Source organism: Pempheris klunzingeri, chromosome 13 (assembly GCF_042242105.1).
Source record: "Pempheris klunzingeri isolate RE-2024b chromosome 13, fPemKlu1.hap1, whole genome shotgun sequence".
Lineage (NCBI taxonomy): Eukaryota > Metazoa > Chordata > Actinopteri > Acropomatiformes > Pempheridae > Pempheris > Pempheris klunzingeri.
The window spans coordinates 25,518,593-25,546,492 of NC_092024.1; the positions used below are offsets into that span (position 1 = coordinate 25,518,593).

Below are 27,900 nucleotides of genomic sequence, written 5' to 3' on the forward strand. Positions count from 1 at the left end.
GGTTCATCTACACTCTGGGAGAAGCCAGCTGAGTCCAACAGTGAGATGAAAGCAGAGCTCAGACCATCATTATCATCGTCCACATGAATATTAAAGTCACCTACTAGAATCACTTTGTCCACACTGAGGACTAAGTCTGATAAAAACTCTGAGATCTCAGTTAGTAATCCAGTCTGGACCAGGATGCTCAGACAAACAGTGACTCAGACTGACCGGATCATTTCAGGTGTACGTTGGAAAGAAGATATTCAGTGTTTAATGTAATGTTATTTGGACCCAAACCACCATCCTTTCCCAAACCTAACCAAGTAGATCTGGTGCTAAACCTAAGAGGAGCGAACTGTACAGGTTAGAAAGGTTTGGTGCTAAAAGTCTCACACAGGATTTGATCCCTGTTCTCCCAGTAAGAAGCACCTGATCACAGTAGGTCCACTAAAAGAGCTTGTTTGATCCACTGACAGGCTCAGAGTGTTATTCTAAGTGTGTGACAGCATCATGGAAAGGATCCCTACAGAGAGAGACCTGGAAGATCCTTTTGGTTTAACCACAAACAGCACACACACCAGACTACATTCACTAAAACAGGGATTTTAGAGAACAGGACACAGCAGCTGTCCTGATCCATTTGTTTGTGTTACACAAATTGTGTTGGTTCTAAACACCAAAGTCACACAATAACACAAACTAACCAACTAGACCAACAGCTGCCATGGAAAACTATTGTTTTTGTCAATGGACTCTGGTGGCCAGAGTTCAGACAGCTAACAGCTCCTGTCTACACGGACTGCCCCTTTAATGTCACTACCTACAATAACTGTATGACACGTAGTGATCTGACCTGTGGACATGGAGTGTGTGTGTGTGTGTGTGTGTGTGTGTGTGCAGATCATCAGGCAGCAGCTGGTTATAAAACATCCATTTTATTTTTTACATGAGAACAACAATCAACAGGTTAGAAGCTTCAGGAAAAAAGACGTCGCAGAAACTTGAACTAAATAAATACACAGAGGCTCCAGTGTCGACACACACACATCAGAGAATCGCCTAAAGCAGGGAAGTGTTGCAGTAGTCAAACTAGAAAAACTACAAATCCAGAGAAGCACTTCTGGGACTTAAAGGAACAGTTCGCTTTATTTCCTGTCTTTGTTTGAGACTTTATCAGTCTCATATCTGTGCGTTCAGAGCCAGGCTAGCCCCCCTCCCGCTCCAGTCATTATGCTAAGCTACGCTAACTACATCCTGAGTCCCACTGAACACGAGTGATCAAAAACAGTGAACTGTCCCTTTAAGGCTCCAGGTAACAAACCATTGGAGGTCAGGAACTCAACGTGACACCAGGCGCCTCCTGAGGTCAACCGCTAAACCACCGCTCACCTGAACAGGTTAACGAAGGTTAGCGACGCACGGCTCCAGTTGGCCCCCCAGCAGCACATAGGCCACCTTAGGAGAACTGTTGAGGAGCTCAGGTGTCGTCACGTGACCACGCTCCCTACTGCAGGTCGGACGGTGGTCACGTGACGACGTCGCTCCTCCAGTTTGACCCCGCGGACGGTCGGACCTTGTTGCCATGGTGACGACCTGCTTCACTAAAAACCAGCTGCACGGTTACAAAATATTTCTACTCAAATCAAAACTTTATTTTCAGTCCCTGAGCAACACAGACGGATCCTCAGCGCCAAGATCCTGTTTCTATGGAGACTTCTGATGGGGGGGTGATGGGGGGGGGGGGGGGGGTGATGGGGGTCTCTGTTTGTCTACAGCACCACAGGAATGACTGCTACATGTCCCCGTCTGTCAACACCTAACTACACAGGGCTGCTTTAAAGGGTGGAGCCGGACACCTGAGCTCACCTGAGCTCACCTGAGGTCATCTAAGCTCACCTGAGCTTACCTGAGGTCACCTGAGGTCACCTGAGGTCATCTAAGCTCACCTGAGGTCACCTGAGGTCATCTAAGCTCACCTGAGGTCACATGAGGTCACCTGAGGTCACTTGAGGTCATCTAAGCTCACCTGAGCTCACCTGAGGTCATCTAAGCTCACCTGAGGTCACCTGAGGTCACCTGAGGTCACATGAGGTCACCTGAGGTGAGCTCTACCTGTGTGCGGCCTCATGAGGACTTTGATGCACTAATGTGTGACAAACCAGGTGATCTCAGGTGTTTCCAGCATCATGACCTCTGACCCCCGATGACTGGTGTGTTCACCGGGGCGTTGGGGGTCGGAGGTCATGAAGGAGCAACAGAATGTCGGTCCATCAGGAGGAAGAACAGCTCGGACCACGCCTCGTCCAAGGAGAACGGCGGCGAGGTCAGAGGGAGGGTTCACTGTCGGGGGCGCTTGGCGGGCGGGGCGGAGCTGCGCTCTGATAGGCCGAGCCGGCCGAGCTCCGAGTGGAAGAACTGCTGCAGGCGGTGGCCGGCCTTCGCCTCGTTAGTGTGGCGAGGATTGTACTGGAGACAGTTGGAGAACATCAGGTCCACGTCTGAGACGAACTCACCTGGAGGGGGGGGGGGTTAGAATATGTTTTTACTGCCGTGATGACTCATCATGAACTCTGACATCTGATTGGTTACAGATGATGGCTAACCTGCTCATCAAGAAACACAGACAACAATTAGCAGCTAACTGCTAACGACATAAGCATGCGCCTGTCAATCAAACTCAACACTGCTGACCTTTCACACTAAAAGCCTCTGCATGCCTTTCACATTAAAAGCCTCTGTGTGTGTGTGTCTCACCTGCTGTCTGATATTCACAGTTGTTGACTTTCTCTCTGATGGTGCTAAGAGCGATCGGCTTCTTGATGATATCATAGTAGTCAGGGACCTGCAGACAGGTAAACAGGCAGGTGAGGTACAGTGTGTGTGTGTGTGTGTGTGTGTGTGTGTGAGTGTGTCCAGGTGTGTGTGTACCTGGGTCCTGGACACCAGCTTCATGAAGGGCCAGCTGTCCTCATGTCTGACCAGCTCCACAGTCAGGTGCTCGCAGGCCGACAGCTCGTGGACGCCATGGTTCCTGCCGGAGGAGCGTCGGCTGGAGGAAGACGTGGAGGAGGAGGAGGAAGGGGGGAGGATGGGCCTGGGGAGTTTGGGAGGGGGGATGGAGTCTGGGGGAGGAGCAGAGAGGACAGGTGACCGTTATCTAGAGCAGTTACCTGGACTTCTGTCACCAACTAAACCCAGGAAGTCGTTCCATAAACCTGCCTGAACCGTGAATGAGTGACTGCTTCTTTACCTGTCTGCAGGTGTTTGCTGTGTGCCGACTGCTTCTTTACCTGTCTGCAGGTGTTTGCTGTGTGCCGACTGCTTCTTTACCTGTCTGCAGGTGTTTGCTGTGTGCCGACTGCTTCTTTACCTGTCTGCAGGTGTTTGCTGTGTGCCGACTGCTTCTTTACCTGTCTGTGGTCTCTTGCGGGACCCGTCCTGACCAGGTGAGGTCTTGGTGTTGCCGTTTGCTGGCAAGATCTCGTGGCTCAGACGGGCGCTGACTCGACTCCCAGAGCGAGGTGGAGCTTTACCTCCAGACGCCATGTTGGCCTTCGCTGTGGGGGGAGTGGCCTTTTTACCAGAGGACCTGTGATAGGGCAGAATCAGTCAACTGGACCAGGACCACGGTAAACTGGACCTGCACTACAATGGATACTTACTTGGAGGCTGACGAGTTTTTCCCTGCTGATTGGGCGTTCTTGGGCGTGGCCTGATGACCTTTGGGCGTGGCCTGATAGGTCTTGCCTTTGAGGGGCGGGGCCGGGAGTTTCTTGGCGCTGCGGAAGAGAAGCTGCAGTGTGAGACTGATCTCAGAGCAGGTATACCAGGTGAAATCACTTCCAAACTCACCTTATTACTACATCTTCCTCTTCTTCCTCTGACTCCTCCTCCGACTCCTCCTCTGCCTCTTCTGACTCCTCCTCCGACTCGTCTTCCTGCTCTTCATCCTCCTCCTCTTCCTCCTCATCAATTGTAGAGCGCTGACGGGACGGGAGGCGACTGGATCTCTGTTTGGGTCGACAGTCTGGACAGAACCAGTCGCCCTCCGGAACCGACTGACACAAACAGAATGAGCTTGAATGCACATTTGCTTAATTTGTCCCATTTTTATACAGTCTGCAAACATTAACTCAGTAATTTAGAAGAACAAAACTCTTGTAACTTTCTACAAACTGGCTGAAAAATATCTATCTGCAGGTAAACTCATCCTTGAACACATAGCTACACAGGAGTTTTCGAGAAGTGGGTAGCTCATTGACGTTCTTGCTGTGTAAAAGTAGCTCAATGCTTGAAAAAGGTTTAAGACCCCTGACTTACTGAAATTGCAATATTTCTATTCTAACAGTAGCGCCCCACTGCATTTGTTATCTTTTTGTCGGTTCTTTTTGTCTGTAGAAAATAAAAAACATAAATAAAGAGTTGTTTTTTTTTTAAGTGGGTGTGTCCTGTTTGCCTTGAGGCGAGGCCTCAGACAGTGGGTGTGGCCTGTTTACCTCGAGGCGGGGCCTCAGACAGTGGGTGTGGCCTGTTTGCCTTGAGGCGGGGCCTCAGACAGTGGGTGTGGTCTGTTTACCTCGAGGCGGGGCCTCAGACAGTGGGTGTGGCCTGTTTGCCTCGAGGCGGGGCCTCAGACAGTGGGTGTGGTCTGTTTACCTTGAGGCGGGGCCTCAGACAGTGGGTGTGGTCTGTTTACCTTGAGGCGGGGCCTCAGACAGTGGGTGTGGCCTGTTTACCTTGAGGCGGGGCCTCAGACAGTGGGTGTGGCCTGTTTACCTTGAGGCGGGGCCTCAGACAGTGGGTGTGGTGGCCTCGGTCACAGCCGTCACACAGCAGCATGTTGTCGGCGTCTCCTTTGCGTCTGCAGATGCGGCAGCGAGCGTTGAGGACTGAGCGAGACCAGAGGACGCTTCGCTCCAGACTGGACAGGTGGACGAAAACCTGGACACACACACTGGCTTGTTAATCACACAGGTGAAGTCACACACCTGTGAAGTGAACTTGATAAACTGCTGGGACTCCATAAAACACATTTTGATGTATTAGTTTTCTGATCCAATGAAGTTTAATGTTGATATTAATGATATTTGATATTCGACGGACAGGACGGTTTTCAGACGTGTGGTTTAAAGTGAATGTCTCTCACCTGGGACAGACTGGAGCAGGACTGCAGAGATTCCCTCCATCGCTCCAGGACCGTCTTACTGACCCGACCGTTGTCACTGCCGTCTGGCAGACAGAGAGAGAGAGAGATCAGGGTCATCCTCTGATTGGTCGGTATCAGTCTATAAAGAAGCGTCCTCTGATTGGTCGGTATCAGTCTGTAAAGAAGCGTCCTCTGATTGGTCGGTATCAGTCTATAAAGAAGCGTCCTCTGATTGGTCGGTATCAGTCTGTATAAAGAAGCGTCCTCTGATTGGTCGGTATCAGTCTGTATAAAGAAGCGTCCTCTGATTGGTCGGTATCAGTCTGTATAAAGAAGCGTCCTCTGATTGGTCGGTATCAGTCTGTATAAAGAAGCGTCCTCTGATTGGTCGGTATCAGTCTATAAAGAAGCGTCCTCTGATTGGTCGGTATCAGTCTGTATGAAGAAGCGTCCTCTGATTGGTCGGTATCAGTCTATAAAGAAGCGTCCTCTGATTGGTCGGTATCAGTCTGTATAAAGAAGCGTCCTCTGATTGGTCGGTATCAGTCTGTAAAGAAGCGTCCTCTGATTGGTCGGTATCAGTCTGTATAAAGAAGCGTCCTCTGATTGGTCGGTATCAGTCTGTATAAAGAAGCGTCCTCTGATTGGTCGGTATCAGTCTGTATAAAGAAGCGTCCTCTGATTGGTCGGTATCAGTCTGTATAAAGAAGCGTCCTCTGATTGGTCGGTATCAGTCTATAAAGAAGCGTCCTCTGATTGGTCGGTATCAGTCTGTATAAAGAAGCGTCCTCTGATTGGTCGGTATCAGTCTATAAAGAAGCGTCCTCTGATTGGTCGGTATCAGTCTATAAAGAAGCGTCCTCTGATTGGTCGGTATCAGTCTGTATAAAGAAGCGTCCTCTGATTGGTCGGTATCAGTCTGTGTAAAGAAGCGTCCTCTGATTGGTCGGTATCAGTCTGTATAAAGAAGCGTCCTCTGATTGGTCGGTATCAGTCTGTAAAGAAGCGTCCTCTGATTGGTCGGTATCAGTCTGTATAAAGAAGCGTCCTCTGATTGGTCGGTATCAGTCTGTATAAAGAAGCGTCCTCTGATTGGTCGGTATCAGTCTGTAAAGAAGCGTCCTCTGATTGGTCGGTATCAGTCTGTAAAGAAGCGTCCTCTGATTGGTCGGTATTAGTCTGTATAAAGAAGCGTCCTCTGATTGGTCGGTATCAGTCTGTGTAAAGAAGCGTCCTCTGATTGGTCGGTATCAGTCTGTATAAAGAAGCGTCCTCTGATTGGTCGGTATCAGTCTGTATAAAGAAGCGTCCTCTGATTGGTCGGTATCAGTCTGTATAAAGAAGCGTCCTCTGATTGGTCGGTATCAGTCTGTATAAAGAAGCGTCCTCTGATTGGTCGGTATCAGTCTGTAAAGAAGCGTCCTCTGATTGGTCGGTATCAGTCTGTGTAAAGAAGCGTCCTCTGATTGGTCGGTATCAGTCTGTAAAGAAGCGTCCTCTGATTGGTCGGTATCAGTCTGTAAAGAAGCGTCCTCTGATTGGTCGGTATCAGTCTGTATAAAGAAGCGTCCTCTGATTGGTCGGTATCAGTCTGTAAAGAAGCGTCCTCTGATTGGTCGGTATCAGTCTGTATAAAGAAGCGTCCTCTGATTGGTCGGTATCAGTCTATAAAGAAGCGTCCTCTGATTGGTCGGTATCAGTCTGTATAAAGAAGCGTCCTCTGATTGGTCGGTATCAGTCTATAAAGAAGCGTCCTCTGATTGGTCGGTATCAGTCTATAAAGAAGCGTCCTCTGATTGGTCGGTATCAATCTATAAAGAAGCGTCCTCTGATTGGTCGGTATCAGTCTATAAAGAAGCGTCCTCTGATTGGTCGGTATCAGTCTGTGTAAAGAAGCGTCCTCTGATTGGTCGGTATCAGTCTGTATAAAGAAGCGTCCTCTGATTGGTCGGTATCAGTCTGTATAAAGAAGCGTCCTCTGACTGGTCGGTATCAGTCTGTATAAAGAAGCGTCCTCTGATTGGTCGGTATCAGTCTATAAAGAAGCGTCCTCTGATTGGTCGGTATCAGTCTGTAAAGAAGCGTCCTCTGATTGGTCGGTATCAGTCTGTATAAAGAAGCGTCCTCTGATTGGTCGGTATCAGTCTGTAAAGAAGCGTCCTCTGATTGGTCGGTATCAGTCTGTATAAAGAAGCGTCCTCTGATTGGTCGGTATCAGTCTATAAAGAAGCGTCCTCTGATTGGTCGGTATCAGTCTGTATAAAGAAGCGTCCTCTGATTGGTCGGTATCAGTCTGTATAAAGAAGCGTCCTCTGATTGGTCGGTATCAGTCTGTATAAAGAAGCGTCCTCTGATTGGTCGGTATCAGTCTATAAAGAAGCGTCCTCTGATTGGTCGGTATCAGTCTGTAAAGAAGCGTCCTCTGATTGGTCGGTATCAGTCTATAAAGAAGCGTCCTCTGATTGGTCGGTATCAGTCTGTAAAGAAGCGTCCTCTGATTGGTCGGTATCAGTCTGTATAAAGAAGCGTCCTCTGATTGGTCGGTATCAGTCTATAAAGAAGCGTCCTCTGATTGGTCGGTATCAGTCTGTAAAGAAGCGTCCTCTGATTGGTCGGTATCAGTCTGTATAAAGAAGCGTCCTCTGATTGGTCGGTATTAGTCTGTATAAAGAAGCGTCCTCTGATTGGTCGGTATCAGTCTGTATAAAGAAGCGTCCTCTGATTGGTCGGTATCAGTCTGTATAAAGAAGCGTCCTCTGATTGGTCGGTATCAGTCTGTATAAAGAAGCGTCCTCTGATTGGTCGGTATCAGTCTGTAAAGAAGCGTCCTCTGATTGGTCGGTATCAGTCTGTATAAAGAAGCGTCCTCTGATTGGTCGGTATCAGTCTGTAAAGAAGCGTCCTCTGATTGGTCGGTATCAGTCTGTATAAAGAAGCGTCCTCTGATTGGTCGGTATCAGTCTGTAAAGAAGCGTCCTCTGATTGGTCGGTATCAGTCTGTATAAAGAAGCGTCCTCTGATTGGTCGGTATCAGTCTGTATAAAGAAGCGTCCTCTGATTGGTCGGTATCAGTCTATAAAGAAGCGTCCTCTGATTGGTCGGTATCAGTCTGTAAAGAAGCGTCCTCTGATTGGTCGGTATCAGTCTGTATAAAGAAGCGTCCTCTGATTGGTCGGTATCAGTCTGTAAAGAAGCGTCCTCTGATTGGTCGGTATCAGTCTGTAAAGAAGCGTCCTCTGATTGGTCGGTATCAGTCTGTATAAAGAAGCGTCCTCTGATTGGTCGGTATCAGTCTGTATAAAGAAGCGTCCTCTGATTGGTCGGTATCAGTCTATAAAGAAGCGTCCTCTGATTGGTCGGTATCAGTCTATAAAGAAGCGTCCTCTGATTGGTCGGTATCAGTCTGTAAAGAAGCGTCCTCTGATTGGTCGGTATCAGTCTGTATAAAGAAGCGTCCTCTGATTGGTCGGTATCAGTCTGTATAAAGAAGCGTCCTCTGATTGGTCGGTATCAGTCTGTATAAAGAAGCGTCCTCTGATTGGTCGGTATCAGTCTGTATAAAGAAGCGTCCTCTGATTGGTCGGTATCAGTCTGTATAAAGAAGCGTCCTCTGATTGGTCGGTATCAGTCTGTATAAAGAAGCGTCCTCTGATTGGTCGGTATCAGTCTGTATATATGTATATAAAAGACGCTCCTAACGTCACATTAATGTGAACTACAGGTGCCAAACAAGCTAACTCTGGCTAGCTCCACCCTCTCACTTCTGGCTCAAAAAAACCAAGATGGCGTCAGACTGTCGTCTCTCTGAAACAGGAGGTCATACCGTCACTGGCCTGGTCGTCATCTCTCTTCTTGTTCTTCTTCATTTTCTGGTCTTTCTTGAAATCTTCCTCGCCTGTGATGGGAGGAGCCAGCTGTTACTCACACACACGGTCCCACCTGGACCTGATGGTTAAATAACTCGCCACTGTCTCTCGTGATGTCACTGTAAGTGCCATCAGCGTCCACTAGACTTCTGCAGGCCTGGAGGGAGACTCACCCAGCGGAGCTTTGAGGAAGCGCCTTTCGATGCCGTGCTCGATGTAACCCAGGGCCTGAGCCAGCGTTCGCACCACGCTGCTGACCCCCTGAGGAGTCCCGCTGCCGCTGCACGACGCCATGCCGTCCGACCTCAGCTCCTGCAGCCTGTCCCCCACACACACAGACAGACAGACAGACAGACACACACACACACACACACACCAGAGTGACGTTCATGAGGACGAACATCAGTCACATTTCATCACATACTCTCCAAAACTTTCAAGGATTTGACTCATTCCAGGACTTTTCCAGGGTTTCCATGACGATACGGCCCCTGTGCAAAGCCCTCTGGCTGCAGTGTGTGTGTGTGTGTGTGTGTACCTGTCTCTGGCTCTCAGGTGGCCAGGTGAGTCCACTTCCATGGCCTCCACTCGTCCGTTCATCCCCCCATTCTCTCTGCTGTCAGAACACAGCAGCTCATAGTTTCCTGCTTCCAGTACTGAGCGCCACACCTGTCTGTCCATCACCTGGACACACACACAGGCAGACAGACAGACAGGTGAGTGTGTGAGGTTACCTGCAGTGTCTGCCGTTGACCAGCAGGTGTGTGTGGTTACCCTCAGAGTTCCCAGAGTTCCCTGGTGGATCCGGTCCTCGATGTCCAGCAGCAGGTCTCTCAGTCTGCCCTCCATCAGTGTCTCTGCTGCAGCAGTGCATTGTGGGACAGAACGGGACGACTCCGGATCATCTGGACAGACAGGACACACCTGTGTTCATACCCGTCTGTCTGTCTGTTCATACCGTCTGTCTGTCTGTTCATACCTGTGTGTCTGTACTTGTGGCGGTCGGCGCTCTGCAGCAGCTGGAGCAGCCGCTCCCTCTCCTGCAGCAGCGCCTCCTTCAGGCCGCTCTCTCGGTGACCTCGGGGGTTCAGGGCGTCGATCAGCTGATCCACGTCCTCCGCCGAGCTGTAGAAGGACCACCGGTTGGGCCGTTTGACTGGCGGCCCACGGGAGCGGAGGGGGGCGGGGCTTGGGGCGGGGCTTGAGCCGGCGCTGTGCGGGAGGAAGGTTCGGTCCTCGTTAGAACCTACGAGCTCCTCAGATGAACTCAGGACTGGAGTGACGTGACCTACCTGCCCTCGGCGGGCTCCTCCTTCACCGCCTCCTCCTCCTCCATCTTGGCATCCTGAGCGGGCGTTGGGCGCGGACGCAGCATGTCCTCCGTCAGGCCGAAGCAGTCCTCCTCCACAAACAGGGCGGCGGCGGAGGGGAGGAGCCAGTAGCGGCGGTACAGACGGTCTCTGCCCAGAGGCAGCAGGCAGGTGCGGGCCGCCGCCTTCTGGATCCGCTCCTGCAGCTCCCGGACCTGCGAACCAGAGCCGTGAGTGGAACGGTGGCGAGGAGCGTCCCGAGGACCGCTGAGTTTTCCTGAAGGTGTGTGTGTGTGTGTGTGTGAGTGTAACGCCGACACATTCGGTGCTTCACACCTTCTCCTGCTCCTCCTCCTGCTCCTCTGCCGTGAGGCCGGCGGGGGGGCCAGGCGGCGGTTTAGGCTCAGAGGTGGTCTGCTGCTGGCCGAGTTTAGCTGGAGGAGAAAGGACAGAGTGAGACCGAACCGGCCGGTCTGCGCCGAAGCCCCGCGGTGCTCTGACGTTTTTACCTGTCTTCTTCCTGCCGGATGAAGAGCGGTGCTCCTCGTCCTCCTCAGCGGGAGCGTCACTGCAGACAGACCAACATCCCTGCGCTCATTACTGATAAACAACCCAACACCACTCAGACACCTCAGCGCTCCCTGCTGGTGAGACTGAGCCTGACACGTTAACAGGGTCTGTGGTTCCCTTCAATCATGGTGGCCGTCTGTCCTCTACCTGTTAGCGGGGAGTCCTCCCTTCTCCTCCTGCTCCTTCAGCTTCTCCTCCTGCTCCTTCAGCTTCTCCTCCTGCTCCTTCAGCTTCTCCTCCTGCTCCTTCAGCTTCTCCTCTTTACGAAGACGAACCCTGTTGGCAGCAGCAGTAGATTTATTTATTTTTTGTCTCGTAAGAACTTCAATATGGACTCACCTGTGTGTTCTTACCTGTGTGTGTGTGTGTGTGTGTGTGTACCTGTGTGTTCTTACCTGTGTGTGTGTGTGTGTGTGTGTGTACCTGTGTGTTCTTACCTGTGTGTGTGTGTGTGTGTGTGTGTACCTGTGTGTTCTTACCTGTGTGTGTGTGTGTGTGTGTGTACCTGAGTGTTCTTACCTGTGTGTGTGTGTGTGTGTGTGTGTGTGTGTACCTGTGTGTTCTTACCTGTGTGTGTGTGTGGGTGTGTGTGTGTGTGTGTGTGTGTACCTGTGTGTTCGTGTGTGTACCTGTGTGTTCTCACCTGTGTGTGTGTGTACCTGTGTGTTCTCACCTGTGTGTGTGTGTGTGTGTGTGTGTACCTGTGTGTGTGTGTGTGTGTGTGTGTGTGTGTACCTGTGTGTTCTCACCTGTGTGTGTGTGTGTGTGTGTGTACCTGTGTGTTCTCACCTGTGTGTGTACCTGTGTGTGTGTGTACCTGTGTGTTCTCACCTGTGTGTGTACCTGTGTGTTCTCACCTGTGTGTTCTCACCTGTGTGTGTGTGTGTACCTGTGTGTTCTCACCTGTGTGTGTGTACCTGTGTGTTCTCACCTGTGTGTTCTCACCTGTGTGTGTGTGTGTACCTGTGTGTGCTCACCTGTGTGTGTGTACCTGTGTGTTCTCACCTGTGTGTGTGTACCTGTGTGTTCTCACCTGTGTGTGTGTACCTGTGTGTTCTCACCTGTGTGTGTGTACCTGTGTGTGTGTGTGTGTGTGTGTGTGTACCTGTGTGTTCTCACCTGTGTGTGTACCTGTGTGTGTGTGTGTGTACCTGTGTGTTCTCACCTGTGTGTGTACCTGTGTGTTCTCACCTGTGTGTGTGTGTGTGTACCTGTGTGTTCTCACCTGTGTGTGTACCTGTGTGTTCTCACCTGTGTGTGTGTACCTGTGTGTTCTCACCTGTGTGTGTACCTGTGTGTTCTCACCTGTGTGTGTGTACCTGTGTGTTCTCACCTGTGTGTGTGTACCTGTGTGTTCTCACCTGTGTGTGTGTACCTGTGTGTTCTCACCTGTGTGTGTGTGTGTGTACCTGTGTGTTCTCACCTGTGTGTGTGTACCTGTGTGTTCTCACCTGTGTGTGTGTACCTGTGTGTTCTCACCTGTGTGTGTGTACCTGTGTGTGTGTGTGTGTGTGTGTGTGTGTGTGTACCTGTGTGTTCTCACCTGTGTGTGTACCTGTGTGTGTGTGTGTGTGTACCTGTGTGTTCTCACCTGTGTGTGTACCTGTGTGTTCTCACCTGTGTGTGTGTGTGTGTACCTGTGTGTTCTCACCTGTGTGTGTACCTGTGTGTTCTCACCTGTGTGTGTGTACCTGTGTGTTCTCACCTGTGTGTGTACCTGTGTGTGTGTACCTGTGTGTTCTCACCTGTGTGTGTACCTGTGTGTTCTCACCTGTGTGTGTGTACCTGTGTGTTCTCACCTGTGTGTGTGTACCTGTGTGTTCTCACCTGTGTGTGTGTACCTGTGTGTGTGTACCTGTGTGTTCTCACCTGTGTGTGTGTACCTGTGTGTTCTCACCTGTGTGTGTGTACCTGTGTGTTCTCACCTGTGTGTTCTCACCTGTGTGTGTGTACCTGTGTGTTCTCACCTGTGTGCAGCCTCCTCTCTCTCTCTGCGGTGTTGTTCTGCTCTGATCTCTCTCAGTTCCTGTCTGGCGGCTCTCTGCTCCTCCACACAGTCCTCGATCAGATCTCTGCTGGACGCCAACGTCAGCAGCTTCCCTGCCAGAGCCTGCAGGATCCTCAGCTTCTCCCCTACAGCCAATCACCGATCAATCACTCCTCAATACCTGATCAATACACACCCAGAGCCTGCAGGATCCTCAGCTTCTCCCCTACAGCCAATCACCGATCAATCACTCCTCAATACCTGATCAATACACACCCAGAGCCTGGAGGGTGGTGATCGATCAGATATTGATCGGTGTGTATCTAAGGCTCCTCCGCTCACCTGCCGTCAGGTCGTACACCGTCGTCGTCGACAGCCTTTTCAGCAGCGCCGGCTCGGCCAATCGCAGCTCCACGCACGGGTCGTCCATTAGCGTAAACCCGCCCTGCTTCTGGTAACGGAACTTGGCGTTGCCATGGTAACAGTCGGCGCCTGACGCCAGGATGTGGAGCCGCAGGATCTCGGACAGCGTGCAGCTGTCCAGGTCCAGCTGCTTCAGGCTGCAGCCCTGGTGCAGCTGAGGCCAGGCGGCAGCCAATGAGGCGACGGCACTCAGAGCCGAGCGCGTGGCGTCAGAGTCATCGTCCAGAGCCTCCGACAGGTCTGCACACACACACACACACACACACACACACACAGGTTAGACACACACACACACACACAGGTTAGACACACACACACACACACATAGGTTAGACACACACACACACACACACACACGTTAGACACACACACACAGGTTAGACACACACACACACACACGTTAGACACACACACACACACACACACAGGTTAGACACACACACACACACAGGTTAGACACACACACACACACACACAGGTTAGACACACACACACACACAGGTTAGACACACACACAGGTTAGACACACACACACACACAGGTTAGACACACACACACACACACAGGTTAGACACACACACACACACACAGGTTAGACACACACACACAGGTTAGACACACACACACACACACACACACACACAGGTTAGACACACACACACACACACACACACACACACACACACAGGTTAGACACACACACACACACACAGGTTAGACACACACACAGGTTAGACACACACACACACACACAGGTTAGACACACACACACACAGGTTAGACACACACACACACACACAGGTTAGACACACACACACACACACACAGGTTAGACACACACACACACAGGTTAGACACACACACACACACACACACACACAGGTTAGACACACACAGGTTAGACACACACACACACACACACACAGGTTAGACACACACACACACACACACAGGTTAGACACACACACACACACACAGGTTAGACACACACACACACAGGTTAGACACACACACACACACACACACACACAGGTTAGACACACACAGGTTAGACACACACACACACACACACACACACAGGTTAGACACACACACACACACACACAGGTTAGACACACACACACACACACAGGTTAGACACACACACACACACACACACAGGTTAGACACACACACACACACACAGGTTAGACACACACACACACACACACACACACACACACACACACACACGCACACACACACACACACACGCACACACTCTACCTTCAGCCTGGTCTTTGGCCACCTCCTCCTGCTCCTCGTCCAGAGCCTGAAAAATGGCCGACAGGAAGAAGAACAGCAGCTCACACAGAGGACCTTCAGGGTCAGAACCCACCAGAGCCTCCTCCAGAACCTCTGAGGAGAGAGAACGTCTGTCAGAACCAGCACCAGCTAGAACCTCCGCTTCTTTCTGTATTTGACTTCCCGTCTCAAACTTTATTAACAGCAAAGGAACCCACATTACAAACAGAGAACCTGTACGGAACATCAAATTAAAGTGTCATGAGTTATGCTTGGAACCGATGTAAGAACACACCGAACCTGCAGAATATGCAGAAAACTGTAAGAACCGGCTGAACTTCAGAGCCCCTTTGAACCAACTGATCAATTGTAAAGAGAGTAAACGTAAAAAAATTTAAGGGCCTCTGCTAGAACCTACAGAACCAGAGGAACCTCCACCGGATCACCAACCCATCACACTGGGACAGGACCAGTACCACAACACAAGAGTGAAGCAGACTGGGAGCAGAACCTTGTAGGGAACCACAGGGTCTTGTTCTCAGACAGGACGTTCTCACCCAGAGAGACTCCATCAGGGAACTCGTCCTTCAGGTCAAAGACCTCGCCGAAGGCCCGCAGAAACTCCAGAACCATCAGAGCTTCACCGAAGAGCTCGGCCGGGAGACGAGTCCTCACTGCAACCGGACTGGGCAGCTCCTGGTGGAACCAACACACACACAGATCCTGGTTCAGAGGAGAACGTTGACAGATACACCATCATCATCAGGGTTTACGGTCTAGACCAGGGGTGTCAAACTCAATCAAAGAAAGAGCCAACATTTAAAACAGGGCCAAACGGGCTCAACATTTAGTGAAGACTCTAAAAGTGACTCTGTTATTATAGTGTATATATATATATATATATAATAGAATAAAATAAATAGAATTTTAAATTATTTTTTTATTTTCTGTACTATCCTCATGTTTTGTCTCATAGTGTCGTCTTATATTTAGATTCTTTATTTATGGCCACATCAGCTCCACAAACAAGACACACAGGTTCACCTCCGACAGACAAACAGGTAAAACTCTGCCCCCACCTGCTTTGAAAGTCTCTCTTTTCAAAGTCCACTTTTCGTTTAGTCATTTATTTTGGGGGGGCTTAATGGCGCGTTTCCACTAGAACCTACTCCGAGTAGAGCTGAGTAGGTTCTAGTGGAAACGCGCCATAAGTGTCGCTATTAACAGCGCTGATCGATGCATTGATCCGCTGATCGGTGTGTCATTATACCTGGGGGAGGAGGGGCTGCTGCACGGGTCCTGACTAGCGCGGCAGCTGTTCAGTGCATTGTGGGATTTGTAGTATTAGAGGTGGGAGTGCTGTTTACCGACGGGCCGTTCTTAATAGTCACATGAAATTATCTCGCGGGCCGTATATAATTGTATTGCGGGCCGGATGTGGCCCGCGGGCCTTAAGTTTGACATATGTGGTCTAGAACATTCATCAGTGAAGCAAACATTCATCTCACATTAGTCTGATCACCAGATCATTTCTCATTTTTCGTGTTACTCACAAGTACACGCGATGACAGGAGAGCCGTGACTAATGCTGGTGCTAGCTGGGGCTAATGCTAATGACTTAAATCAACGGCGATCTGCAGCACAGGACGTCCGTTACAGGGGCACACACTCACACACACTCACACACAGTCACACACTCACACACAGTCACACACAGTCACACACTCACACACACTCACACACAGTCACACACTCACACACAGTCACACACAGTCACACACTCACACACACTCACACACAGTCACACACTCACACACACTCACACACAGTCACACACTCACACACAGTCACACAGTCACACACACACACACACACACTCACCCACAGTCACACACACACTCACAGTCACACACACTCTCACGCACACGCACACACACACACAGTCACACACTCACACACACTCACAGTCACACACACACTCACACACGCTCTCACACACACAGTCACACAGTCAGTCACACACACTCTCACACTCTCACACACGCTCTCACACACACAGTCACACACACACACACACACACACACACGCTCTCACACACACACACACACAGTCACACACACTCACACACACTCTCACGCACACACACACAGTCACACACAGTCACACACAGTCACACACACAGTCACAGTCACAGTCACACACTCACACAGTCACACACACTCACAGTCACACACACACTCACACACGCAGTCAGTCACACACTCAGTCACACACACACTCACACACGCTCTCACACACACACACACACACACACACACACAGTCACACACAGTCACACACACACTCACACACGCTCTCACACACACACACTCTCACACACGCTCTCACACACACAGTCACACACACAGTCACACACACTCTCACACACACACACACACACACACACACACAGTCACACACACACTCACACACGCTCTCACACACACAGTCACACAGTCACACACACACTCACACACGCTCTCACACACACAGTCACACAGTCAGTCACACACAGTCACACAGTCACACACACACACACACACACACACACACACGCTCTCACACACACACACAGTCACACACACAGTCACACACAGTCACACACTCACACAGTCACACACACTCACAGTCACACACACACTCACACACACAGTCACACACAGTCACACACTCACACAGTCACACACACTCACAGTCACACACACACTCACACACGCAGTCAGTCACACACTCACAGTCACACACACACTCACACACGCTCTCACACACACACACACACACACACAGTCACACACACACTCACACACGCTCTCACACACACAGTCAGTCACACACACTCTCACACACGCTCTCACACACACAGTCACACACACAGTCACACACACTCTCACACACACACACACACACGCTCTCACACACACACAGTCACACACACTCACACACACACTCACACACACTCTCACACACACTCTCACACACACAGTCACACACACACTCACAGTCACACACACACACACACAGTCACACACACTCTCACACACACACGCTCTCACACACACACACACACACACACAGTCACACACACTCACACACACACACACACTCACACACACACACACACTCTCACACACACACAGTCACACACACTCTCACACACAGTCACAGTCACACACACTCTCACACACACACAGTCACACACAGTCACACACTCACAGTCACACACTCACACACAGTCACACACTCACACTCACACACACACACACAGTCAGTCAGTCACACACACACTCACACACACAGTCACACACTCACACACACAGTCAGTCACACACTCTCACACACAGTCACAGTCACACACACTCTCACACACACAGTCACACAGTCACACACACTCTCACAGACACTCTCACACACACACTCTCACAGACACTCTCACACAGTCACACACACTCACACACACACACAGTCACACACACTCTCACACACACACAGTCACACACACTCTCACACACAGTCACACACAGTCACACACACAGTGACACACACAGTGACACACACTCTCACACACAGTCACACACACAGTCACACACACAGTGACACACACAGTGACACACACAGTGACACACTCAGTGACACACTCAGTGACACACTCAGTGACACACTCACACACACACACAGTGACACACACACACACACACACACAGTCAGTCACACACACTCTCACACACACAGTCACACACAGTCACACACTCTCACACACTCTCACACACGCTCTCACACACACACAGTCACACACTCACACACAGTCACACAGTCACACACACTCTCACACACACAGTCACAGACACTCTCACACACACAGTCACAGACACTCTCACACACACAGTCACAGACACTCTCACACAGACAGTCACACACACACACACAGTCATAGTCACACACTCACAGTCACACACACACACACACACACAGTCACACACACTCACACACACAGTCACACACACTCTCACACACACTCACACACACTCTCACACACACAGTCACACACACTCACAGTCACACACACTCTCACACACACACGCTCTCACACACACACACACACACACACACACACTCTCACACACACACAGTCACACACACTCACTCACAGTCACACACACTCACAGTCACACACACAGTCACACACTCACACACTCACACACACAGTCAGTCACACACACAGTGACACACTGTGTGTGACAGTCAGTCACACACAGTCACACACACTCTCACACACGCTCTCTCACACACACACACACACACACACACAGTCAGTCACACACTCTCACACACACAGTCACACACAGTCACACAGTCACACACACAGTCAGTCACACACACAGTCACAGACACTCTCACACAGTCACACACACTCTCACAGTCACACACACACAGTCACACACACTCACACACTCTCACACACACAGTCACAGACACTCTCACACAGTCACACACACTCTCACAGTCACACACACACAGTCACACACACTCACACACTCTCACACACACAGTCACAGACACTCTCACACAGTCACACACACTCTCACAGTCACACACACACAGTGACACACAGTCACAGACACTCTCACACACACAGTCACAGACACTCTCACACACACTCACACACAGTCACAGACACTCTCACACACAGTCACACACACACACAGTCACACACTCACACAGTCACACACACACAGTCACACACACAGTCACACACACACAGTCACACACACAGTGACACACTCACACACACAGTCACACACACTCTCACACACAGTCACACACACAGTGACACACACAGTGACACACTCACACACGCTCTCACACACACACAGTCACACACACTCTCACACACACAGTCACAGACACTCTCACACACACAGTCACAGACACTCTCACACAGTCACACACACTCTCACACACAGTCACACACACACACAGTCATAGTCACACACTCACAGTCACACACACACACACACAGTCACACACACACAGTCTCACACACACACACAGTCACACACACTCACACACACACACACTCACACACACAGTCACACACACACACAGTCACACACACTCTCACACACACAGTCACACACACTCACACACACAGTCACACACACACACACAGTCACACACACTCTCACACACACACGCTCTCACACACACACACACACAGTCACACACACACACTCACACACACACACACTCTCACACACACAGTCACACACACTCACACACAGTCACACACAGTCACAGTCACACACACTCTCACACACACAGTCACACACTCACACACTCACACACAGTCAGTCACACACAGTCACACACTCACACACACAGTCAGTCACACACACAGTGACACACTCACACACACAGTCAGTCACACACTCTCACACACACACAGTCACACACTCTCACACACACAGTCACACACAGTCTCACACACGCTCTCTCACACACACACACACAGTCACACACACTCACAGTCACACACTCACACACACAGTCAGTCACACACTCTCACACACACAGTCACACACACAGTCAGTCACACACACACTCTCACACACACAGTCAAGTCACACACACTCTCACACACTCTCACACGCTCTCACACGCTCTCACACGCTCTCTCACACACACACACTCACACACTCACACACTCTCACACACTCTCACTCACACACACACAGTCACACACACTCACACACTCTCACACACACTCACAGTCACACACACTCTCACACACACTCTCACACACACAGTCACACACACAGTGTGAGTGTGTGTGACACACAGTCACACACACAGTGTGAGTGTGTGTGACACACAGTCACACACACTCTCACAAACACAGTCACACACACACACACACAGTCACACACTCACACAGTCACACACACTCTCACACACAGTCACAGTCACACACACCCTGAACTGTGTCAGTGACGGTAGGAAGCCTTCATTTCATCTTTGATAAACTGGATTTGGTACAGCTGAATAAAGCGGCGTTCAGGAACCGTCCAGGCCTCGGTATCGGTACTGTGGGTCACCCAGCCCGGATGGTGCGTTCACTGACCTTCAGGTCTTCACACTCCATGTCCTCTCTGGGTTTGTTCCACAGTTTCAGTCGCTCTGCGTATTTCTTCTTCTCCTCCTTCAGCTTCTCTCGCTCCTGTGAATCACAGCACAAACGTCTCAGCTGTCTGGTTTTAGCCTCAGACATTGATGTCATGATGGTGATAAGACTCACCTTCTCCTTCTCCAGCTTTCTGCGCTCCTTCTCCTCCCTCCTCCTCCGTTTCTCCTCCTCAAACCGCCTCCTGTGCTCCTCCTTCAGCCTCTCCCTGTCCTCCCTCTCCCTCCTCTTGGCCTCCTGCGCCTCCTCCTTCTCCTTCTTCAGCCGGGCTCTGTCCTGGGCGGCGGCCGCCATCTCCTCCCTCTGCTGCAGCAGCTTCAGCTTCTCGTCAGCCGCCTTTGGCATGGACGAGCCCGTCTGCAAACACGACGCATTCAGGGACATCCCACACTTCACTGGCCATCGGCACTACAAAACTACAAACACAGCGCTCAGCCGCCACTCTCACCTGTCCAGGTGAGCCACGCCCCCCACCTTTAGAGGGGGGGCTGAAGGGGAACAGGGGGGGCTCATCAGGGAAGAACTGAGAGAAGCTTTGTTCAGACAGCCGGTACTTTGTCACTGTGGAGGCCTGAGAGACACGAAGTCATCGTTAACATACAGGAAGTCAACAGGAAGTAATCATCAACATACAGGAAGTCAACAGGAAGTTATCATCAACAGGAAGTTATCGTTAACACACAGGAAGTCAACAGGAAGTCACTGTCAACACAGAAAGTCATGTGGTTAGTGTGGTTAATATACTTAGTGTGGTTAACACAGTTAGCGTGGTTAGCCTAGTTAATGTAGTTAGTGTGGTTAGCCTAGTTAATGTAGTTAGTGTGGTTAGCCTAGTTAATGTAGTTAGCGTGGTTAGCCTAGTTAATGTAGTTAGCGTGGTTAGCCTAGTTAATGTAGTTAGTGTGGTTAGCCTAGTTAATGTAGTTAGCGTGGTTAGCCTAGTTAATGTAGTTAGCGTGGTATTCTGATGGTGCAGCTGTTCTCACCTTGAGTGCGATGGTCCCATTCTGAGGCTCACAGTGCTGCTTAAAGAGCAGCTTCAGTCTCTCTTTGGACATGGTCGTCTTCCTACGACTGAACAGTCATCAGCATGAACACATGATGGACACATGATGGACCCATGATGGACCCATGATGGACACATGATGGACACATGATGGACCCATGATGGACCCATGATGGACACATGATGGACACATGATGGACACATGATGGACCCATGATGGACCCATGATGGACACATGATGGACACATGATGGACCCATGATGGACCCATGATGGACCCATGATGGACACATGATGGACCCATGATGGACACATGATGGACACATGATGGACCCATGATGGACACATGATGGACACATGATGGACCCATGATGGACCCATGATGGACACATGATGGACCCATGATGGACCCATGATGGACCCATGATGGACCCATGATGGACACATGATGGACACATGATGGACACATGATGGACCCATGATGGACCCATGATGGACACATGATGGACACATGATGGACCCATGATGGACCCATGATGGACACATGATGGATCCATGATGGACCCATGATGGATCCATGATGGACACATGATGGACACATGATGGACCCATGATGGACCCATGATGGACCCATGATGGTCCCATGATGGACACATGTTGGACCCATGATGGACCAATGATGGACACATGATGGACCCATGATGGACCCATGATGGACCCATGATGGACACATGATGGACCCATGATGGACCCATGATGGACCCATGATGGACACATGTTGGACCCATGATGGACCCATGATGGACCCATGATGGACACATGATGGACCCATGATGGACCCATGATGGACACATGATGGACCCATGATGGACCCATGATGGACACATGATGGACCCATGATGGACCCATGATGGACCCATGATGGACCCATGATGGACCCATGATGGACCCATGATGGACCCATGATGGACACATGATGGACCCATGATGGACCCATGATGGACCCATGATGGACCCATGAGCAAAGTCACCACATCATCTGAGTCGATGTTTAAAGTTCAGGTTGTTTGTCTTCATGAAACTTAAAGGAGAATTCCATGTTTTAAAACCTGGGGCCTTGCTCCATGTCCTGGTGTCTAAATGACTGGTAGGTCCACCTGGTCCTTCTGGGTACCGAACAAACATGGACTTTGAGCGATCGGATGCCGAGACAAGTTGGCGTCCTCTTGCTTCACCGGTTCACCGGCGTCTCTGAGACACGAACTCATGTGTTTTTCCTGGAGGTGTGGAAAGTTATGGTTGGTGATGCAACTCTGACAGCGGTCGCTGCAACCTTAAGGACATCACGGCCCCCTCCTGGACCCCCTGCAGTTCACCTACAAAGCCAACAGCAGTCAACACGCCCCCCCTAATCATCCTCCAGCATCTGGACTCAGCAGGCACCCGTGCCAGGATCCTGTTTGTGGATCTCAGCTCTGCTTCAGGACAAGCTCTCCCAGCTGACTCCACCTGCAGGTGGATCACTGACTTCCTGTGTGACAGGAAGCAGCTCTGGGTCCAGGACCATCAGCGCCGGCTCCCCAGAGGCTGCGTTCCTTCCCCTCTTCTCTTCTCCCTGCTACTAGAAGCTGCTCCTCCAGTCATCGGCCTGATAAGCTGCTGAAGGTCGGACGACACCCTCCAACTACAGGTGGGAAACAGACCACCTGGTGCAGCGACACCATCCTACAGCTGACCTCCACCTGGTGCTCGATTCCACCGTCTCCACTATGGAGTCAGCTCCCGTCCAATAAGACAGCAGAGGATGGACTTCCTGTGATGGTGCACTTCTACACTGCCATCATCCATCCTCACCTGCTCCATCACGCTGCTGCAGCTACCAGGGACCAAAACCAAAAGGATCTTCCAGGTCTCTCTCTGTAGGGATCCTTTCCATGATGCTGTCACACACTTAGAATAACACTCTGAGCCTGTCAGTGGATCAAACAAGCTCTTTTAGTAGACCTACTGTGATCAGGTGCAGTTGTCCCAAAGGATCACGTCGCAGCCATTGCAGCCCGTTTGGTGTCTGCTGGCTGAGGTGATCTACTGGACCAGTTCCAACACTTTTACTACCTACCAGTCACTCACACACCAGGATGAGGACACAGAGGACCAGGGGTAGAAACAGTGGAGTGACCCTTTAAAGGGGCAGTCTGACTTTGATAAGGCTTATAGTTCAGGGCTGGCTCAGGCCTTAGACCAGCCCCTAGTCATGCTGCTATAGGCTCAGACTGCCGGGGGACTCCAATGGTGCACTGAGCTCCTCTATTCTCTCTCCTCCTCTTCCTCTCCATCGTTATGTCTCATGTCAGCCTAATGTCTGTTACTAACTTGGTATCTTCCCCGGAGCCTTTCTGTGCTTTCTCATCTCTCAGGTTCCTGTGGATCCTGTGGATCCTGGTCCTGGTCCTGCTGATGTGGTTCTCTGGTTCCTGTGGGTCCTGGTCCCGGTCCCGCTGATGTGGTTCTCTGGTTCCTGTGGGTCCTGGTCCTGGTTCTGCTGATGTGGTTCTCTGGTTCCTGTGGGTCCTGGTCCCGGTCCCGCTGATGTGGTTCTCTGGTTCCTGTGGGTCCTGGTCCTGGCCCTGCTGATGTGGTTCTCTGGTTCCTGTGGGTCCTGGTCCCGGTCCCGCTGATGCGGTTCCCTGGTTCCTATGGATCCTGGTCCTGGTCCTGCTGATGTGGTTCCCTGGTTCCTATGGATCCTGGTCCTGGTCCCGCTGATGTGGTTCTCCACCAGCCAATGGATGTGCGTCTGTCCAAGGCTCCAGCCTGTCCGTCCTTGGGAGCTGGATCTCTCCTTCACTGTGGTGCTCCCGGAGGTTTCTCTTTTCCCACTGGGTTTTTTGAGTTTTTCCTTCCCGAAGAAGGAGGGTCATAAAGGGCAGGTGATGCCTCGGACTGATCCACCGGACTGATCCATTGGCCTCATCGACTGCTGGACTCTTTATTAGATTGTTTGTTCTCTTACACTTGTTTATTTCAGTGAACTTTGTAAAGCACTGTGAGACTCTGTTGTGATATTGGGCTATACAAATAAAATTGAATTGAATTGAATTGACTGCTGAGTAGATCTGAAACATTCAGACTGTGTGAGCTCCACCTTCTGCAGCCTGCTGACCAATCAGTGACCTCCGCTGATTAGCACACGATCATGTGACAGCACCTCACCTGATTTGATTGGCTTTGACAGTGAACGGCTCGTTGTGCTCGTCCTTCATCATCCTCACTGTGTACCTGAACACTGACGGACTCAGAGGCTTCTTCCTCTTCCTGCTCACACACACACACACACACACACACACACATTAAACGGGTTTATCGTGTCCATCCTGTCACTCAGACAGCGGCGTGGGACCAGGTGACCTTTGACCTACTGACCCGTTGAGCGGCACCGTGGGGCTCTGGAAGGCTTTGCTCTCCTCGTCGCTGTCACTGATGACGATGGCGTCCTCGTTAGCGGGCGGCGCTCTGTTAGAGCTGGAGTGAGGGGAGTGAACCTGCAGGACGTCACACACATGTCTACACACACACACACACACACACACACACACACACACACACACACACACACAGTTCAGGTTCACAGTTAAAGGACTAGTTCCTGTGTTTTCTCAGGTCACACTGACTCACTTATGTGTGTAATAAGAAGAAACTCCAGCGAGGAAGCAGAGGTCAGAGGTCAGAGGGTTAATAACGTACGAATATATTACTTTAACTGTTTTTATTTCTACTTTTCTCTTTTTATTTTTGATTTGTCTATAAATGTAAATTTGTTGTGAAAGTGTCTCGGGGGGGGAATGTTTTTATTCAAAACAGGAGGATGCCGCCTCTAAAGTGTTTACCAGAACCCCCCCACCCCCCAATCGTACCGGACTCCATTGCGTCCCGTGACGTCCACCGTCTCTCCGGGGAAGAAGCGGTCTTTGGCGAAGGCGTAGACGTCCTCGCAGAGCTCCGTCAGCCTGCAGCGGTGGCTCAGAGCGGCGAGGTGGAGCAGAGGAACCAGCAGGGACGGGGGGAAGCTCTGCAGACTCTGCCTCGCCCGCCGCTCGCTCTCCACTGCCTCCAGGTAGGTGAGGCCCGCTCGGCCCGTCAGAGCGCAGCTCCACACCAGGCTGTTACACAGGATGGTCCGCTCGAAAAACTCACTGCCGAGAGGAGAGGAGTGACACCTCCTGTCAGACAATCAGACTCTTTAATATGGTAAAGGGTCAGTCCGCTGTTTTTAACACCGGGCCCCACTGACAGGCTCAGAGTGTTATTCTAAGTGTGTGACAGCATCATGGAAAGGATCCCTACAGAGAGAGACCTGGAAGATCCTTTTGGTTTAACCACAAACAGCACACACACCAGACTACATTCACTAAAACAGGGGTTTTAGAGCTGCTGCTCCATCAGTCAGAGTGTCTGTGTCACTTTATGTTCCTAAAAGTCATTGAGACACCAAAGTGTGCACCAGCAGGTCTAAAAACACCGGACTGATCCTTTAATGTCTCTGATCAGGTACTGATCAATACTGGAAATGATCCACCAATAGCTGCTCGGGACAAACATTTACTTGACTTTAACATGAAACAAAAGTGACCTGAAAACAAACAGACTGTAAACACCTTCAGAACCATCGATCAGTCTGATCACTTATCAAACATCAGTCCAGCCTTCACTTCCTTCAGGATCAACACTGGCTGATTTTCCTCATCAGTTTAGTGTTCAGCAGGCAGCAGCCTCACCTGTCAAACAGGTGTAACTTCATCCTAACAGGTGTGTTCAACAGTCCAAACTTTATTGACTCAGAGTGAGGAGACAGTGGGCTAACGGCTAACAGCTAACAGCTAACCGCCTGTCAGCCTCTGTTAGCTAATGCTGCTAAGTGGCTTTAGCTCGGGCAGCTAGCCCAGTGAGCTAACATCACACCTGTGCCGGGGGACACCCTCACCTGCGCAGGGCCGGGCTCAGGTGTCACTTTCACTCTCAACAAAGTAGTTTTTGTTTTCTGGAAGTTTTCCAGCCGTCACTCCGACACCTTCAAACTTCCCCAGCGGCTCGGTGAGGCGGCCCCCCGGGGCCCGAGAGCCCGCGGAGCCCCGTCATACTCACTCGTAGGTCCTGAAGACTTCGTGTGTGATCTTACAGAGGAAGACCTCCTCGTCCGGCCGCAGGTCCGCCGGAGGTCTCTGTCGGATGAAGGCTTTCCTGTGGAGCAGCGGCATCTCGGGGCTCCGCGTCCGCCGGCGGCACTCTGAACAAAAAGGAGGGAAACCGGGTCACACACCGAACCTGACACACTAACTCCGACCAAACAAACCCGAGTCCGCCTCCACAGACGGACCGGAACCCAGGACCGGAGGACCGGAGGACCGGAGGACCGACCGAGAGCAGAGCGGGCGGAGCGGAGCGGGTCTTTGTTAGACTCGGGGATAATCTGCCCACATGTTCCCGGCGGTCCCGGGACCCGCTCACCGTCCGCTCCGGAGCGGCTCACACACGCGCTCCTCTCCGCCCGCACTCGGTGGGACCGAGCGGGAAGCGGCCCGCAACGGAACTCACCGGGTTTGTAACGGTAGACCGATAATCCGCAGCTCAAAGTCGGCAGAAGTCCGCGGATCACCGGCGGCTTGTTGACCAAGTTTTCACACACTTCACGGACCCGCACAAAGCTGGGAAACTTCAGTGCTCCTGTCAGTGCGCCCGTTTCTACACCGATCAATCAAGCTGAACAGTTATTGATCATGTGATGATCCCCTCATATCAGTGTGACAGAGTTAATATAAAATAACACCACTCATTATAATAACAATTAGGGGTTGCACCTCAAAATAACAGACTTTTTCAATCTGCTGAATATTTTGATTACCTAATAATTAGTAAAATATCAGAGAAGTGAAAATCTTTAAACTTTTAAACTTCTGGTTTAGTCCAAAGTTTCCTGAGAGAGGAAACAGAATCACATGAGAAAAATAGAAGGGAGTTCATTGATTTATTGATTGATCTTTGCTGAAGAAGTCAGCTCTGAGGACATTGATTATTTCTCTGTTGGCTCATTATTTGTGAAAGCTGTGAG

General features: G+C 50.8%; 1 protein-coding gene across 1 annotated transcript; it reads right to left on the reverse strand.

Annotated features, from left to right (window-relative positions):
• Positions 1-1,223: 1,223 nt before the first annotated feature.
• Positions 1,224-27,492, reverse strand: baz1a (bromodomain adjacent to zinc finger domain, 1A). The gene is made up of 30 exons (XM_070841806.1): positions 27,387-27,492; positions 26,937-27,078; positions 25,709-25,987; positions 25,218-25,358; positions 25,008-25,109; positions 21,776-21,863; positions 21,238-21,360; positions 20,904-21,146; positions 20,730-20,825; positions 15,129-15,267; positions 14,554-14,685; positions 13,207-13,527; positions 12,845-13,010; positions 11,025-11,153; positions 10,817-10,875; positions 10,644-10,741; positions 10,290-10,522; positions 9,977-10,209; positions 9,772-9,902; positions 9,536-9,681; positions 9,171-9,316; positions 8,955-9,026; positions 5,132-5,214; positions 4,762-4,926; positions 3,838-4,043; positions 3,648-3,764; positions 3,396-3,574; positions 2,914-3,107; positions 2,740-2,827; positions 1,224-2,498 (listed from the first exon to the last, which is right to left on the reverse strand). Exons 2-30 carry the CDS (start codon positions 27,047-27,049, stop codon positions 2,323-2,325), a joined length of 4,398 nt encoding a protein of 1,465 aa, XP_070697907.1. The 5' UTR covers positions 27,050-27,078; positions 27,387-27,492; the 3' UTR covers positions 1,224-2,322.
• Between the last annotated feature and the right edge of the window lie 408 nt (positions 27,493-27,900).